Source organism: Psittacula echo, assembly GCF_963264785.1.
Source record: "Psittacula echo genome assembly, chromosome: 1".
In the NCBI taxonomy this organism is placed as follows: Eukaryota; Metazoa; Chordata; class Aves; order Psittaciformes; family Psittacidae; genus Psittacula; species Psittacula echo.
The window spans coordinates 28228682-28244222 of NC_137735.1; the positions used below are offsets into that span (position 1 = coordinate 28228682).

Here is a 15541-nt window from a genome sequence, read left to right on the forward strand (position 1 = left end):
ATGGTAAAGGAGAAAAAGAAATAAGCAACTAGAAAACAGGGAATCCATGCTTCTTGCACCTAGAACAAGTATTAAATTGTGAAAAAAAGTAAAATAAAGCCATGTAAAATTATTTCAGTAAAAAGTTTGCAAGTTTCATAGAGAAGAACAGCTATGAATTTTTAAGCTAAATGTCAAAAGCCAACTTTGCTTGAAGTTAACAGCTTCACCGAAAGACATTTTTATGAGATAAAATCTGAAGGAAATTCACCCACAAGAGTGGCTCAGTGGTACCTGGAAAGTTGGACAGTTTGGCATGACTGTCTTGAAGAGGCTTTAAGAAGAAACTCCCAAGTTCCAGATAACACACCTTCATACTGTGCTGTTTGTTTTGCAATGGATTGCTCTCTAAACATGTCAAATGGAAGCTGTGCTCCTTCTACAAATAACGAAGTGTTCATTAGGTCAGGGAAATCCATGAGTGTTTAGACCACTCATTTTACTGATAACATAGTCCAGTGACATCTCCTGAATATAATTATTTCTGGAGAGCAGAAGAGCTCCAAGAGATTGGAAAAACTCATACTAGAGATGTCAAGATACCAAAAGTGAAGACACTCTTCTGTATCATTAGAAAATAGGCAAGAAAAGCCCAATCATACTTGTACATAGAGATAGAAAAGATCCAATCATATCTGACCTCCCATAATCACAAGACTGTAATTTATCTAGGGCTGGTTTAAATATATAAATATTTATTCCATCTGAACTTGAAATATTTATGAAATCAAAGTTCTAGAAAAATGAAAAAGTCATTTTCCCATGTAGCTCTAATAAGAAAATGCAGGAATATTGCACTCAGTTCCTGAATCCCTTTCAGAAACTGCTTTATTTGTTAGTTCTAAGAAACTAAATATGAATATTCCTCGAACCTTTAACTGCCTTCCTCTGGCAATATCTTATTTTCTTTAGCTCAGAGAACACTGTGATTTTATAATCATATCAAATTGAGCACTGGGACAGATTTTTCCCACAGGCATGAGCTGCCTCTCCTCAGGCATTAATTTTTTTTGTTTTATTAAATGATTACAGCTTCATGAGTAATAAATGTTCAGAGGCTTTTTGCAAGTTTATTTTTTGGAGTTTCTCAGAAAGAAGGGGAGAGCTAAGATCAAGAAGTTAATTTCCAAACCAGCAAGTCAGTAACTTAAATCTAACAGAAAGCCTGTAGCAGGAGCACAGGACTAAAACTATGCTTGAGTTCATTCTTCAGTTAACTGCTATTCTGCTCTCAAACCTTACCTATTAGTAGGTCCCATGAGAAAAAAGGAAGCAGAAATTCTCAGATAATAATGAAGCCACAAAATAAGGTGGAAATTAAAGTTTTCTTTGGTTGCTTTCCTGACATGATGGCAGTACAGTGACAAAACAAATGTTAAAATCACATTTTAGGCCACTAGAAAATGGCAGATGAATGACGATCTAGAAATATTTTGGGCATCGCAACAGTTATCCACCTAGTACTGACATGCAAATCCTCACTTTGCATTCAGAACCTTGGTCAAACAGTAAAATGGTTGGTAGAAGCGATGACAGCAGCAACAGCCAGTGAAGCTGATTATCTCCCTAATTCTTTTTCTTCAACTGCAGCCCAGTTGTGCTCCACATCTTCCACCTGCATTGTCAGTTCATCACTGTTAAGGCCAAATCTTGTATTTTCTAGCACATCCCAATACTTAATGCCAACCCAGGAGTACCTATCGCAACACCAAAACCTATCCCTTATCTTCTTGTTCTAGAAGAAATCATAACTCCAGTTGGTAACAATAGCGGGGGTACAAATAGTGAGTCATGCTTCTTATTCTTTATCCTTTTTTTAACTATTATTAATTGTGGGAATTCCTGTCAACGAGGAGGTGATCTGCAGTCACCTAACCTACTTTTACTGGTGATTTAAGCAGCCCTCCAAAAGGAATGTGTTGCATCACTTAATCAACCCAGGCTCTGCAAGCAGAAGATCGTATTAGAATCCTTAACACTCTATTACTGGCAATAAAATGTGAGTTGTAAGAAGGCCAATTAACTTTAAATATGACCATTTGGGCTTATCCCTCAATGGATGTTCAGAAAGTACCTATCAACCATAAATCTTCAGTAACGCTGAAGAACTATTTATAACATACTGGTGTGTATTTTTATGTCAATGAAATAGGAGGAGAGTCCTACACACTGCAGTGGGAACAGTTCAGTCTGAATCACGGCTTGCAAGATAATACACTTTAAAGAAGATTGGGCAGGATTAAAAGCAACCCCTGCAAAAAGCCAGAATAGTTCAGTGTTAGAGAGTTACATGTGGGCTGAAGAAGCGATGCCAGGCCCTAACCCTGTGAAGAGGTACCTAAGACAGCTCTCCCATGCATTTTATGCCAACATATGGGTTGAACTGCGGCACAGTTCCCAGTGAAAGACTTTGGGCTCCATTATCCCCACGTCTCCATAGGCAACTGTCACTGCAGAAATCTCCACTGTATGTAAACAGTCAAATCCTGCACAGACTTTCTCTATACTGCAAATTTTGCCATCAAGAGTCACACAACCAATCAGGAACATTAGCAAACAAGCCTATACAAAGCTTTCAACATGAAGTACAATTTAAATGCTAAGTGCAGTTATTTCTGCTATTATGAGATCAGTCCCAGGATACATAAACTACATGAAATTATATTACATCAGTTCTTACAGCTACATCTAAAAAAAAAAAAAAAAAAAAAAAGAAGTATTTGCTATAGATTTATTTTTTAAACGTAACTACATGTGACAGATTTGGTGTTTCCTTTTTCCAAATTCTTGCTGCTTGAACAGGATTAATCTCTCTCTTTTTTTAATTTATTTTTTTCTTTTCTTTCACTTAAAAGAAAAGCCATCATACGAAGTGTGTTCTCATTTCATTCTATCAGAAAGAACAGCTGAGGACACATACTATATGTAAGATTTCTGTTAGGAAGCCAGAACAACTAGATAGGGCATTTTTAAAAAATTAATTCAAACATGTGGAATTCAAACATGTGGGCTACATTCTTTACCAAAAGACAAACACAGCAGCACAAAATAACCTTTATCTCTACATATGTTCATCCATCAGCATGTATGAACTCTGAAAATAAAAACCATACTTCTAGAAATGAGATTACTGTTTCTTTGCCTGCTCATTATCAATAATCTCTGCTAAGACAGCCAACAAGCTTGATACTGGTGCCAGTTTTCATGATGTGGACACCTATCTACTAAGAATTGGACTAAGAATATCACCAAGTTTTATATAGGTCACTGCACAACAGACAGATGGTAATGACTTCAAGCATTACTAACCTGGGCCAAATTCAAATCAGCCAACTACAGGTATCTAACACCATATCCTGTTAAGCCTGAGTCATCTACTCTCACCAGCTGAGGAAGACTGGACAACTGCCTGAAAAAAAGAAACAATCATCTTCACTTTACAATGCTTACTTCAAGTCCATTCATAATCTAAAAAAAACCCAAAACGAATGACAATATCTATTATGCTGAGCAATGGAACCTTGAAGGTCCACATGTATTGCTAATAAGAGCATAGAGTCACATAGATATTTTTATTTTCTCTAAGACCAGAAAATTGCCTTTGCTCTCCAAATTTATTCTGTGTTTATTTTCTGACTAAAGTCACTCCTCCTGCAGTGACAGGAAATGAAACTCTTCAGAAATGCTGTTCATCAGCTGAACGTCACACAGCCCAGAAGGGACAGAGCAGGCCTTTCCTTCCCTTCTTAGGGGAGACAATGGGCAACATACATAATTCTACCAAGTACTCAGGTGCACTTTCACAAGTACAAGATCATGAGAAAGAATATGAAAAGAGGAAGAAAAGAGGAAGGAAAATGAATTAACACAGTCCTGTTCCTTCTCACTCACAAGCCAGTGTACCTGGCAATTTCCTTGGAGCTATCCCATTTGACCACCTGACAGTAAGACTTGGAGCTCATATCTGACTCTAGCTCACAGAAATAAACAGAACCCAAGAGGAGAGAGAGCTCCAGCTTTCACCAAATGATGAACAACCACACCACAACAAGCAGTAACATGCTGTGGGTGGTAATGTCTGCTTCTTCAGAGCTGTCAGCGGGTTTTGCAGTCAACCTAAGAGTATTGGGCAGGAGGGCAGTCACACACCACCTTCTTTTTTTGGTCTGGCCATACAACTGGCCATTAAAAGCAAGATGCCAGAGATGAGATGTTCTCTAAAAGGAACAATTCACTGAAATTAGCAGATACATGGCAGCACACAACGATGCTGCCTTCACCAGCTTCAGTCCCCCCGTTCCTTCTTACTTCTCTTAGTGCAGGCTGAAGTGTGATGAGCAACTGTATCATGAAAGCTTCAAAGACACCATTACATTTTTTCAAACTACAAAGCCATACGGGTTTTAATCACATCTCACCGGCCCTTCTTTATGTCAAGAGCTAGCTACTCGGGTGAAGTCTGAAACCATGCAAGTGTTTAAAATGGCAAATCAGACTGAGGCCCTTTCACTTCAAGTAAATAATACTGATTTCTATAAGTCTCTGGACTTCTAGCATCAATTTGACACTAATCACCAGTAGAAAGGTAAAAATTTTCAGAGAAAATCCAGGTTTTCGCAACTCCCCATAGTTTTCCTTTGCGTCATACTCAAAATGTTTAAAGCAGATGAAAACTGGAGCCAGGGTATACCTAGAAAAGCTTTTACTTCAAAGTTTTACAGCTGAATCAAAACAGCACTGCAGTAGCACTCTTGAAGTTTTCCAGCAGATAATGCTTTTAGTTAATCACTGAATCATTTACATTGGGAAAAAAACCTTTTAAGATCATCCAGTCCAATTGTAAACCACTCCAAATCACACTACAAGTGGCTTCTGTAAACACCCCATTCTTATAAAGTGGTTTAGACCAGTAAACCGACATGCATTACAAATTGCATTCTGAAATCCAGGATAAAGATATAACAGGGCATACAAGTGCAGGGAATGGAACTGACTTCATTTCCACCACACTAATTTTCAAACATCTTACATTATTACTTTCTTCATTAGTCCCTAAATTCCCTCCCTCTACTGAAATTCAAAACTCTTATGCATTTATAGTCTTCCTGACTTCAGTCTTGCTGTCTTCCTGACAGCAGTGAAGTTGTTTGTTTGGGTTGTGTTTTTTTTTTTTCCTTTCTTTCCTGCAGGAAAATGCCTGTTCTGCTTCATTTCATCAAATTTCTAGATGAAATCCCTTTGTTTCTTCTTTCTTCTTTAGATTCCCTCTACACCTGCCCAAATTTAAGTGGTCTTTAATAACCTTTTTCCTAAACCCTTCTGGATTTGTTTGTTAGACTACCAAAGCTCACAGTGCTTACTAAGTGTCAGCAAGTTCTTAGGTTTTCTTAAGTTCATTTAATAAAGTGAGTTTGTAATGCAAGGTGTCAATCCAAGGACACGGGGAACTCCATTCTTCTATTAACCCTCAATATATGCCATGCTTCTGCATGAAAAGTACTAAGACAAGCTTCTGCTGAGGTTCAAAACCCTCCTGAGAGGCCATTTCCATATTTGTAAGCATGCTCAGGCGATTTAACTTCTCTTCAGTAACCACCCAAAATTGTGCTAATTCACGATTGCATGATAAATTTGGATCCAGTTGTAGGAAATCTCCAAAATCTTCCAAAGTCTTCTACTTCAATCTGCATGCAAAAAACCTTCATGAATTATTATTTGTGGAAACTCTGTAAGATGCCAGCAAAACTCAGAATTTGGCTACTTCCCCAAGTCTGATTTTAAACATCATTTGTGCCAGAATTGGAATTGTTTTCATTAATTTGAAGTTTAAAATCAGCATCAGTCAGACCTCTATGCAGCCTTTTGTTCTTAAAATAAAACCTTCGTTTCATTCCGAGCCACGTGCAAACTAGATGGTGAATCAGCCTCAAGAATAAAACAAAAATAAATATTCTGCTGTTCATCAGAAATTGATGCAGTTTTAACATTACCAAAACACACTATACTTTCCATTTCTAAATATTCACATCCCCTCTGACATTTTGTTTCCTATACTACAAACTAGTGAGTGACCCACTTTTAAGATGTAAGTCCCAATTATCATTAAGATTTATCAGGAAAAAAAATTGGGAAAACTTTATTTGGATAGTGTATATTTTAATAACTAATCCATAGTTATTCTGTGAGTTATGCCAAAAAATCAAATCTGACCAATTGCAGAAATGTCTTTCTTTGGTTGATTTTGGTTTGCTTTCTTTAAAAGTTTTTCTTGACAAATCAGGTGAAGGTAACTTTTGTGGTAGAGAGTTAGGGAGGCAAGCATCATTTTCAAAAATAAAGCATTTTTCCCCCCATGTTTTACTTAGAAGTTATAAACTCAAAGATGAGTGGAAGAGTCAAGAAAAAACAAAATATCAATTTTGTGAGATATTCACCCAGAATTGTTTTTCCCAGGCTGAAATCTGATTTTTTTTTTTTTATTTCCTCTACCATTTACTTCAATATTCTCGTTATGAAAGTTCAAGGAGATATAACAAACTTTTTCTCCTTGTTAGCATTTTGCTGAAAGCCTGCAACACTTCTTGGGAAAAAGATCTTCTCTTGCAAAATATCCTGCAAAGAACAACTGTATTAAAATAAAAATCAACATAAACTGTAAATCATATTACATATTTAGTAGTTGTTTAATTTTGGAAATCTGATAATGCTCATAAAGCATCTTTGCTAGATGACTAATTAGTTGGCATTCAACCTAAAATAATGCCAAACATAGCACATCTCTTGTGTGCTTGCAGAAGTGTCTGTAACCTCTTCACAGAGACTAAATTGCAAAAGGCTACCAGTTCCCAATGATTCCTCTGGGTGGTAATAAATTTAGCTTCCTTCTCACTCGAAGTATTAGCTAACTTCTAGAAGGCCTCGCTCATTCTATACACTCAAAATAATAAAGAAGGTGACCACCAGTGTCAGGTGTTGTCCTTTAACAATCACAATCATGCATGCGAGAACTGTATATAGCATGGGGGAATGTGTTGGCACACATGACGGTGTAGATGGATCACGTGTATGAAGAAGGTACTTTCAGAGGAGGAAGAAAGTATATAGCAGCATAAACCTACACAAGGATCTCATTCAGTCCTGCATAGGAAGCAGTCTATAAAACTATAAAACACTTCGTGCATCATAAGAAGGGCTGTAGCATTTCTCTTTAAATCTGAAAAAAAACCCCAAAACAAAACAAACAAACAAAAAACCAAAAACAAACAAAAAAAAAACCAAAAACCAATCCCCCTCCCCCAAAACCCACTTTTATTTCTGCATGTTTAATATCACCATTACAGATTAGAAAATAAAGTTTTATTTTGTCTAAATCTTAATGACTTTTAGTTTCAAGTCCCTACACAGCAACATCAAACCCAATAAAGAACTTCAAGTCTGGCTGCTTCTTCAGCAGCACAAAACTGCATCTTAACAGCCTGGGGCATGAAAGGGGCTCAACACCCACCCCACCCCCCCACCCCCCCCATGCAGAGCACAGATGAAGGCAAACTCAAGACTCCTTCACTTCTAACACGGCAATTAGGTCTACTAGTTCCAAATCAAAGAATCCGAGCAACTGCGGTAAAGATTGGTGTGCTCAGGTACCTGAACTCTGGTTTTCCCTAACTAGTGGAACAGAACCCACCAAAGACCTGACCTTTCAGGCTGATAAAAGTACATTTGTTTCTACTAGGACCCGGTCCGTGGCATTCAGGGGTCAAAACCGCCAAGAACCACAAGAACTGGAATGTTAGACAGGTTCCTCCACCTCCGTCAAGCCAACGCGCACCGGCTCCAGGGCTTTCCTCCCCCCCAGCGCAGCAGCCGTAGCCGCTCGAGCCTGGGCTGTGGGCAGCACAGCGGAGCGGGGGCTGAGCCCGGGACCGCCCCTGCGCGGCCCCCACAGCCGGGGCTGCTCTGTCTACCCCCGCGCCTTCGGAGCCAGGAACTGCCCCGTTGCCTGCCCTTCCCTGCCCGCAGGCTGAAACCCGGGAAGCGGGGAACTGGACATGAGCGACAGGGGCGACGACGCACACGTCTTCGGTCGGCAATGGATCGGTACGAGCGGCGAGTGCTGCACCCCTCCAACCCTGCCAGGCGCACCCCCCCTCCGCCGTCACCGCACCGCCACCGTACCCCCGAATCCCGGTCGCAGCCGGTTGTCATAGCCATCCAGGAGGCTGTTCAGGATGCTGGTGAAATTCTCCGGCCACAATTTCTCCTCTTTTTTGATCTGCCCTGGCGGCCCGGTGAGACTGCGAGGCAAAGAAGGAGCGGGTGAGCGGAGCAGCCGGGACCCCCGCTACCGGCCGTCCCGGCCCCCCCGCCGCTGCCCATGGTACTCACCACGTCGCCAGGCACAGGTAGTGCAGGAGGGCGATGGAGAGACCCGAGGACATGGCGATGGCTGGCTCCTTGGCAGAAACCATATTTGCATGCCATACTTCACGCCTGGGCACATTAAACGCCTTGTCCGGGGCGGGGAAGGGGACGCGGGGGCCCGGCGGGGGTGGGCGGTGGCAGCCCCCGGCGGCCCTACATGCGCGGCGCCCCGGTTGCCAGGCGCCCGCCACGGGCGGAGGAGAGGCGCATTCCCCCTCTCCGTTAACTCTCTCGGGGCAACAGGCGCCGGTTCCCGCCGCACCCCCAGCTCCGCTCCGCCCCGCCCGCGGCCCAGCGCTCCGCCCCGTGGCGGAGGGCGCCCTCCGGGGCTCAAGACCCGCTGGCCCGGGGGCTGCCAGCTGCGCAGTGACCGCGATGGGGACGTCTTCGTTTCTGCCCGTCATGTCTGCTCCCCGAGACGGGGGACAGCACCGGGGAGGGGGCGCGATTGATGCCCCAGCGAGAGGGGTTCGGGAGCAGGAGGGTCCCTGTGCTTCGATGTAAGAGAAGCTGTGGCAGAGGGAGGGGACAGGGAAAAGAGAGTAAGAGGGAGAGAAGGGAGAGGGAAAGAAAAAGGGAAAGGGAGAAAAGAGGAAAAGGAGAGGGAAAGAACAGGGAGGAGAGAGGGGAAGAAAAGGAAAGGGGAGGGAGAGAAGAGAGAGGAGAGGAGAGGAAGAGGGAGAGAGAGAGGGAAAGGGGAAGAAGAGAGGGAGAGGGCAGGGAGAAGAGACGATAAAGAGAGGGAAGGAGAGGAGAGGGAAAGGGAGAGCAAAGGAAGAGAAGAGGGAGGGGGGATGAGAGGAGGAGAGAGAGAAGAGGAAAAGGGATTGAAGAGGGGAGAGGGAGAGGAAAGGAAGAAGGAGAGGGAGCTCCAACTTCAAGGTTAAAACACAGCGCACCCAGAATGGATGGGAATGAGTAGGTTATCCCAGGATTCTAAAAGCTAAAATGCCAGAATGAGGGAATGGTTTCACATTACATATCTTCTAATTTTATTTTTTTTTTAATTCCTATAATTAGGAAACAAGATTTGGTGACCCAAATAATTTCCATTATGCGAGGTCCAAGGGATTCTGCAACAGTTACAGTAGTGTTCGTAGTCTGTCACAGGCTGTTGGGATGGTTGGGTGGAGCAGCAAAGAGAGGGGAAAAGGAGGAGAAGGGGGCACATCCCACACACTATAGGTATTAGCAGTAAACAGGTTATTCTTCTGATGGAGAGTGCTGTAGGTACAATTGTTTAGGGTTGGAAATCAATGTGCACATCAGTTTTAATGAGGATGGTGAAGTTCATCATGTGGGAACACATACAGCCGGTATTGTAATTGACTCCAAGAGTACAGTACTGTCAATGCTGACACAGAAAGGCTTTATTCATTACTTGCTACAGTATCTTCAAGCATGAAAATGCCTGATTATCTCCAAAACTACTATACACTTGAAATCTTCCTAATTGTACTTCAGAGCTTGTTCCAGCTAGGGTGACCTTTGCTGATTCCTTTGAAAAACAATTAAAGCTGTGCTTGAGATCCATTTAGCTTGCTGATGCTGTTTATCTTCCAAAAACTCTGTCTATGCAGTAAGTTCTGCATCCAATTTTAAAAGCCCTATTAAGGCCTCTGCAGATTACTAGTGTGCTTCCTGAGGTTTTGACAGGATCCTCATCTCCCAGCTGCCTTACTAGAATGATAAACGCTCTGCTAAAACCTTGTGGAGCAGGCAGTCTGTCTACGGACAGCATCCACGGTCCATGCGCTATTTGCAAGCCTGCACAATGCAGACAGTAGGACGTCACACCAAGGTCACTTCAGCTTTTGTGATAAGGCTCTGTGAGCAGCCTCTTTAACTCCACACACAGGTGAAAACCAGCATGCCAGCAAGACACTGCTGCCTTGGCTCCATTAGCAGTTTGATCAGGAGTGAAAGAAGGATGGATCAGCAGCTCTTCGGGTGTCTAATTTCAGCACATTAGATAAGTTTGCCTGGGTTAATCAGCCACTTTTGATCATCTATAAAGTGACATAACTTGCTTTCTGGACCAGTCTTCTGGTATAGCATGGACTATGTCAACGCAATACTGTCCTCCAGTTCTAAGAGTCTCTAGTTCTTCTGTCCCTTTCAAGAAAAAGAGTAATGCCTTGTTGCAGAACATCGAAAATATTTCTAGGTGAGGTTATCTGATCTAGGGATACCTCAGAAAAATTTTGCTGGCAGAAGCAAAACTCACAAAACTAAAGCAAGGGGAATAAATGGCAAGTGAGAACTGGGAAGAATCTTGCTGGCTACTCACAGACACAGAGCAAACTGTGGCTGTACAGAACTGCCACTTCTGACAGCTGCTGTGGAAGAAAGCCAACAGCACTCTGGCAGAGCCAGGGACACCTTTCAGTGTAGGTTGTTTTGTTACCTTCTGCATATGTATAGATACCTTCACAAACTGAAATAGAAAAGTTGGGCGGTGTTCACCAGTAATGATCTCCCCACATGAATGTCTTGTGTGTTATTACTTGAGCCCCTCTCAAATCCATGCCGGGAGTCAGAAGTAACATGGATGTCATAGGCCCATTAGTTCTGCTATAGGTAGAAATCAGATAAACTCACTCAGTTAGCCCCCTTCCAGCAATTTTAGGAACTGAGCTGGTGCTTGCATGATTGCTGGATTCTTTAGAAGAATAATATTATTGATACCTCTTGTCTCTTTAGTGCAGGTACATCAGTAAAGGTAACGTCAGGTTACCTAAGAAGATGTTTGTGTTGTTTTTTATAAGAAAAGGTAGACACAGTGCCACTCTGTCACACCCTCCCTGACGTAGGTTGTATTGGTGTAGGGTCCAGGTTCCATCTGTGTGCATTTACTCCCTACAAGTGCTAAAACTAAGTGAGAAATCACTTTTTCTAAATCTAGAAAATGAATTCAAACACTTTTCAATTTTATCAGTGGTTAATATCTCCCTTAGATCCAGCAGTGACTATCAAGATCTCTGTAAGATTAATACCAAAACCAGAGATTATCATCCTGAAAAACTGTGTCATTTGTATATTGCTCAAACTTTTACAAAACTAAGCTTGAAGGAAACATAAACCGGTTCAAAAAAACAGTTAACAGTCCTGAAAGCCAGATACATCACCTCTGACTACTTGTTTGTACCTTCTGACATATGCATTGCCCTGGCTAATTTCAACATTTTTTGGAATTACATCTTAAGAGATATTCTGCTTCTTTTGTAATGTATTTGTGGCATGGACATATACAGAAACTCTCAGGGTGCTTCTGTGTCACCAGCAGATACATGCTGATTTTAAATATACTGTTTCATTGGCCTTCGATCACTTCAAAGAATTTCTGGGTTTTAACATATCTCTGAAAGAGCCTGATGACTCTAAGAGGGATTTAGTGGTCCCTGGCTGGATTGATGGTCCCTAAAAATGTTTGCTGAATTCAGCAGTTTCTCAGCTTCTCCAGCTTTTACCACCAATTCTTTCAAGATTTCTCTGAAGAAATCTCACCCATAGTGAACTATTGTAAGAAGGGGACTATTTTTGCCCAGCTCCATATGCTCAGAAAACACTTGAATACCTTAAATAGATTTTCTAATTTATTTTTTTTTACTGTCCCTATGCTGGTGTATCCTCCTAATGACTTTGATGAAGCAGACATTCTGGCCATGCCTCAAAAGCAGTTTTATCCAAAGCTATGGATTTTCAAGGATAGCTCGATCATTTTTTATTTGTCAACACACAGAGAACCAGAATTTTTTTCATCATTCTTCCGATTTCCACTTTACCATCAGATTAAGGCAAAAGAAGAAGGAAGTTGGTACCTTTCTTGTGGAAGGCATTATCTAACTTTTCCAGGGTTTTTTTGTAAACTATAGGGTCCACCAACATTACAGTTTATACAGGTAAATTACATGTTACATCCTTTTCCCGAGCACTTTTCATTATTCAGCTGATTTTCACCTAAGTTACTCCTAGCACCAAATCCATGACGTCAGCCAAGCTTATATGGAAAAGACTGGGAAAATCTTTAATGCCCAACTATATATTGCATAGTTAAAAGCCTCTAACACTTAGAAAAGAGGAAATAAAACTAGGGTCACTGCCAAGCATCTAATAATGTTTCTTTATGTGACTAGCTAAGTCATTGATTTCTTGGACTCTTTAAGGTTTCTGCCCATATGAACAGAATTTCTTGGAGTCCTGATCAGATGGCTTGTCTTCATATACATCCTTTTTAAAGGTCAGGATTTGAATATCCATTCTTTTGCTCCCTTCCTGCATCCACACACAATAAAGAATGGTGGGAACTATTAAAAAACACCACACCTGCCATTGGTTTTATCAAGACCTTGGTCTGGAGCTCAGAAGAAGCCTGAACTACCTCCAGGGAAGAGTTTTGCATCAGTGAGGACGCCAGGATACTGTGGGCCTTGACTGAACATCTAGCAATGTGCTTATGTTTAAGGAGTATAGATTTTGATCTACTGATTGCAGTCTAAGTGCTGCTCTGGGAGCAGTAAGATAAATGCTTAAGCTCTTTCTGACTCTTCTTCCAGTCCAGCTTTCCCCTCCCGCTGTAGTTCCGGCAGTTTTCTTTCCAGCTTCTTATTTCAGTATCTGATTACAAAGTTGTTACCTCCAGGATCCAATTGCATTCACTGAAGCAAATATGTTACCAGACACACTTCCTTCTTTCAAGAGCTTACAGACTAGACAGATAGACTAACTAAGGATTGAATGCAAGAATAGTACTATTATTTCTGGTTTGCTGCAAACTCATGCAAAAAGCTGAAGTGGCAATACAACACCATAACACCATGTAAGAAATTTACAGCCCAACGGGAGCTTAATTCCAGGCTGCTGTTTCCCAGATCAGTTCTCTAATCACCCCCTTGGCTGTCAGTTCAAAGCTCAGCATAAGCTCTGTGTAAAACTGAACCTTCAGCTGGCCCAGCTTTGCTTCACTTCCATGTCTGGAACTCCTACGAAACTGCAGGAACTGAAGCCGACATTCATTTAGCCGTGTATTTTTTCCTCTGACATATGGTATTTACACGACTGTCCTACAGTACCATGGTTATTTTAACATGTCATTGATTGCTTGAAATAAGACTAGCAAATCCTTTGAGTACCAAATATATATACATGCACACATATACATATTGCTATTACTGATCGCAATAGGATTCATGTGGATTCTTCTAGTGATTGACACATGGATGTTTAAGGAGGTAAACTGTGAGCTTCGTATTTAAGGGGCCCTTGACACACTGCAATGGAAACGTGTTTGTGGAAGCACTCACTGCAGAAACTGCCAATCTGGGGCAAAAACTGTTTTCAGCAAGAAAGCCATAGAGAATTCCTATGCCTCTGTGTCTCATTTCTCATCTAACTCTAATCGCTTCTCCAGTACACACTCTCATATAATCAGGCACACCACTGACCCATGTCACACCTGCAGCAGGAGCCTTGTTGGGATGCAAGGACCATCAGGGCAGGTCATAGTCACTTCCTCGGTAGCAGATTTCTGTCTCTAAACTGGGCATCCCCAGAAAAATCCTATAAAATCTCTTCATGCAGGGGGAAATAGTGATTTTTCTAAAAGCGGTACAAGGCTATTTCTGTTTCATTGGGGTGAAGGACATGGAAGCTGGGGTTTTGAGGAGATACCTGGGAAGCCAATGCGCTTGTACCCTGCCTTTCCCTATGAGGCTCCCAAGTCTGATGCAAAATGTGTCAAAAATTTTGGCTGTCTTTGAGCAACAGTGGCAAACCACCTGCAGCCTTCAGAGAAGGCCCGCAAGGTGGAGAGAAGGGCAGGGGGCTGAGACAGGGGCAGTTTGTGGGGGGCTGCCATGGCTCAGAGGAGGAGGGAGGAAGGCTAGGTGTTCCCATTTGTGGTCTCCTTCAGATTCCTGCCTCCTGCTCTTCCACCTCATTTTAATACAGCTGCATCCCACTGCTGGCCCCTGCTCCCAGAGGGAACAAGAGAGCAAAAGTACCAACAAACTGCTTCCCTGGAAGGCTTCATGTTCCCGATCATTACATGTCTGTTAATCCCAGAAGTATATGAGTCATGGGCAGATGCCTGCAGAATGAGTTAAATACGTCATGAGAGCCATAGGTCTGGCTCCTAAAGCACACTGAAGCCATTGGTATCAGCTCCACTGATTTTCTGCCTGCTTTCATGGTGCTTGGCTTGCCCAGGTCTCTCAAAGGCAAGAGGAACTTTATTTTTCTCTAAAAGAAGGAGAGTGAAAATTGGAAAGTCTCTGGATTATACAGTGGAGGAGGAAAAACCTGAACAATTGATTTTACAAGGTACTGCATAAAGAACCCAATATCGTGCAGGCAGCTAAGCAAAACTGAGAGTTCTGAATTTCATGACCCCTGTGGGTTTGACTGTTGATTCTCAAAAGTCTGTGGCTAGCAGTACTGATGAGGCTTTGTTTATGCAGTTCTAACCTCATATTGCTGTGCTGGGGGGATCGGTGAGCCATGCTCAGCACCACCTCTGCACTCACAATGATGTTCAGTTAGGAAGAGACACTTAGCTTTGATTTGGTTCACTTCGCACCACTGCTCTCTTTGCTGGTGTCAAGCACACACATCAACAGAGAGACCTTCCTTTCTACCTTGGAAGAGATATATCCTTTATGTTGTGACATTTAAGAAATACTAGGGCTCCAGAAGGAGCAAAACATCCAGTCACCTAAAGGTGTTCTGCATCTACCTTCTTACAAGGCATAGCTTGTATAGTTGTACACCAACTGTAGTAAAAAACATTCTTTATAATGGTAACATCTCTGTATTAAATATTAATATCAGCATTTATGTGTTAGGTATATTCCTTTTAAAACATTTTAGGATAAAACCAATCAGACTTATTTTATATGCAAATAGAGGTGCCAAGCAGACTTTTGCAGCAGCCCAGGGGTCTGTAAACAGCTCAACAAATTGGCATTTAGATCTGTACTTGTACGCTCTGCTTGCGAAGACAAAATTTGCCATTGTGATTATACACTCTACAAAAGACACACAACCAGTCTGCTCTTCATCAGCATCTGCTGATTGTTGGATG

At 41.9% G+C, this 15541-nt stretch overlaps 1 protein-coding gene across 1 annotated transcript in view; it reads right to left on the reverse strand.

Moving 5' to 3' along the window:
* The window catches only part of GABRA4 (gamma-aminobutyric acid type A receptor subunit alpha4), a gene marked incomplete at both ends in the record, with an annotated part of 38889 nt that extends 30382 nt beyond the window's left edge, over positions 1–8507 (reverse strand). Inside the window, 2 exons of the mRNA XM_080616086.1 lie at positions 8215–8333; positions 8425–8507. Of these exons, the coding sequence (XP_080472212.1) occupies positions 8215–8333; positions 8425–8507 (202 nt within the window). The remainder of the gene's footprint in view (positions 1–8214; positions 8334–8424) is intronic.
* Between the last annotated feature and the right edge of the window lie 7034 nt (positions 8508–15541).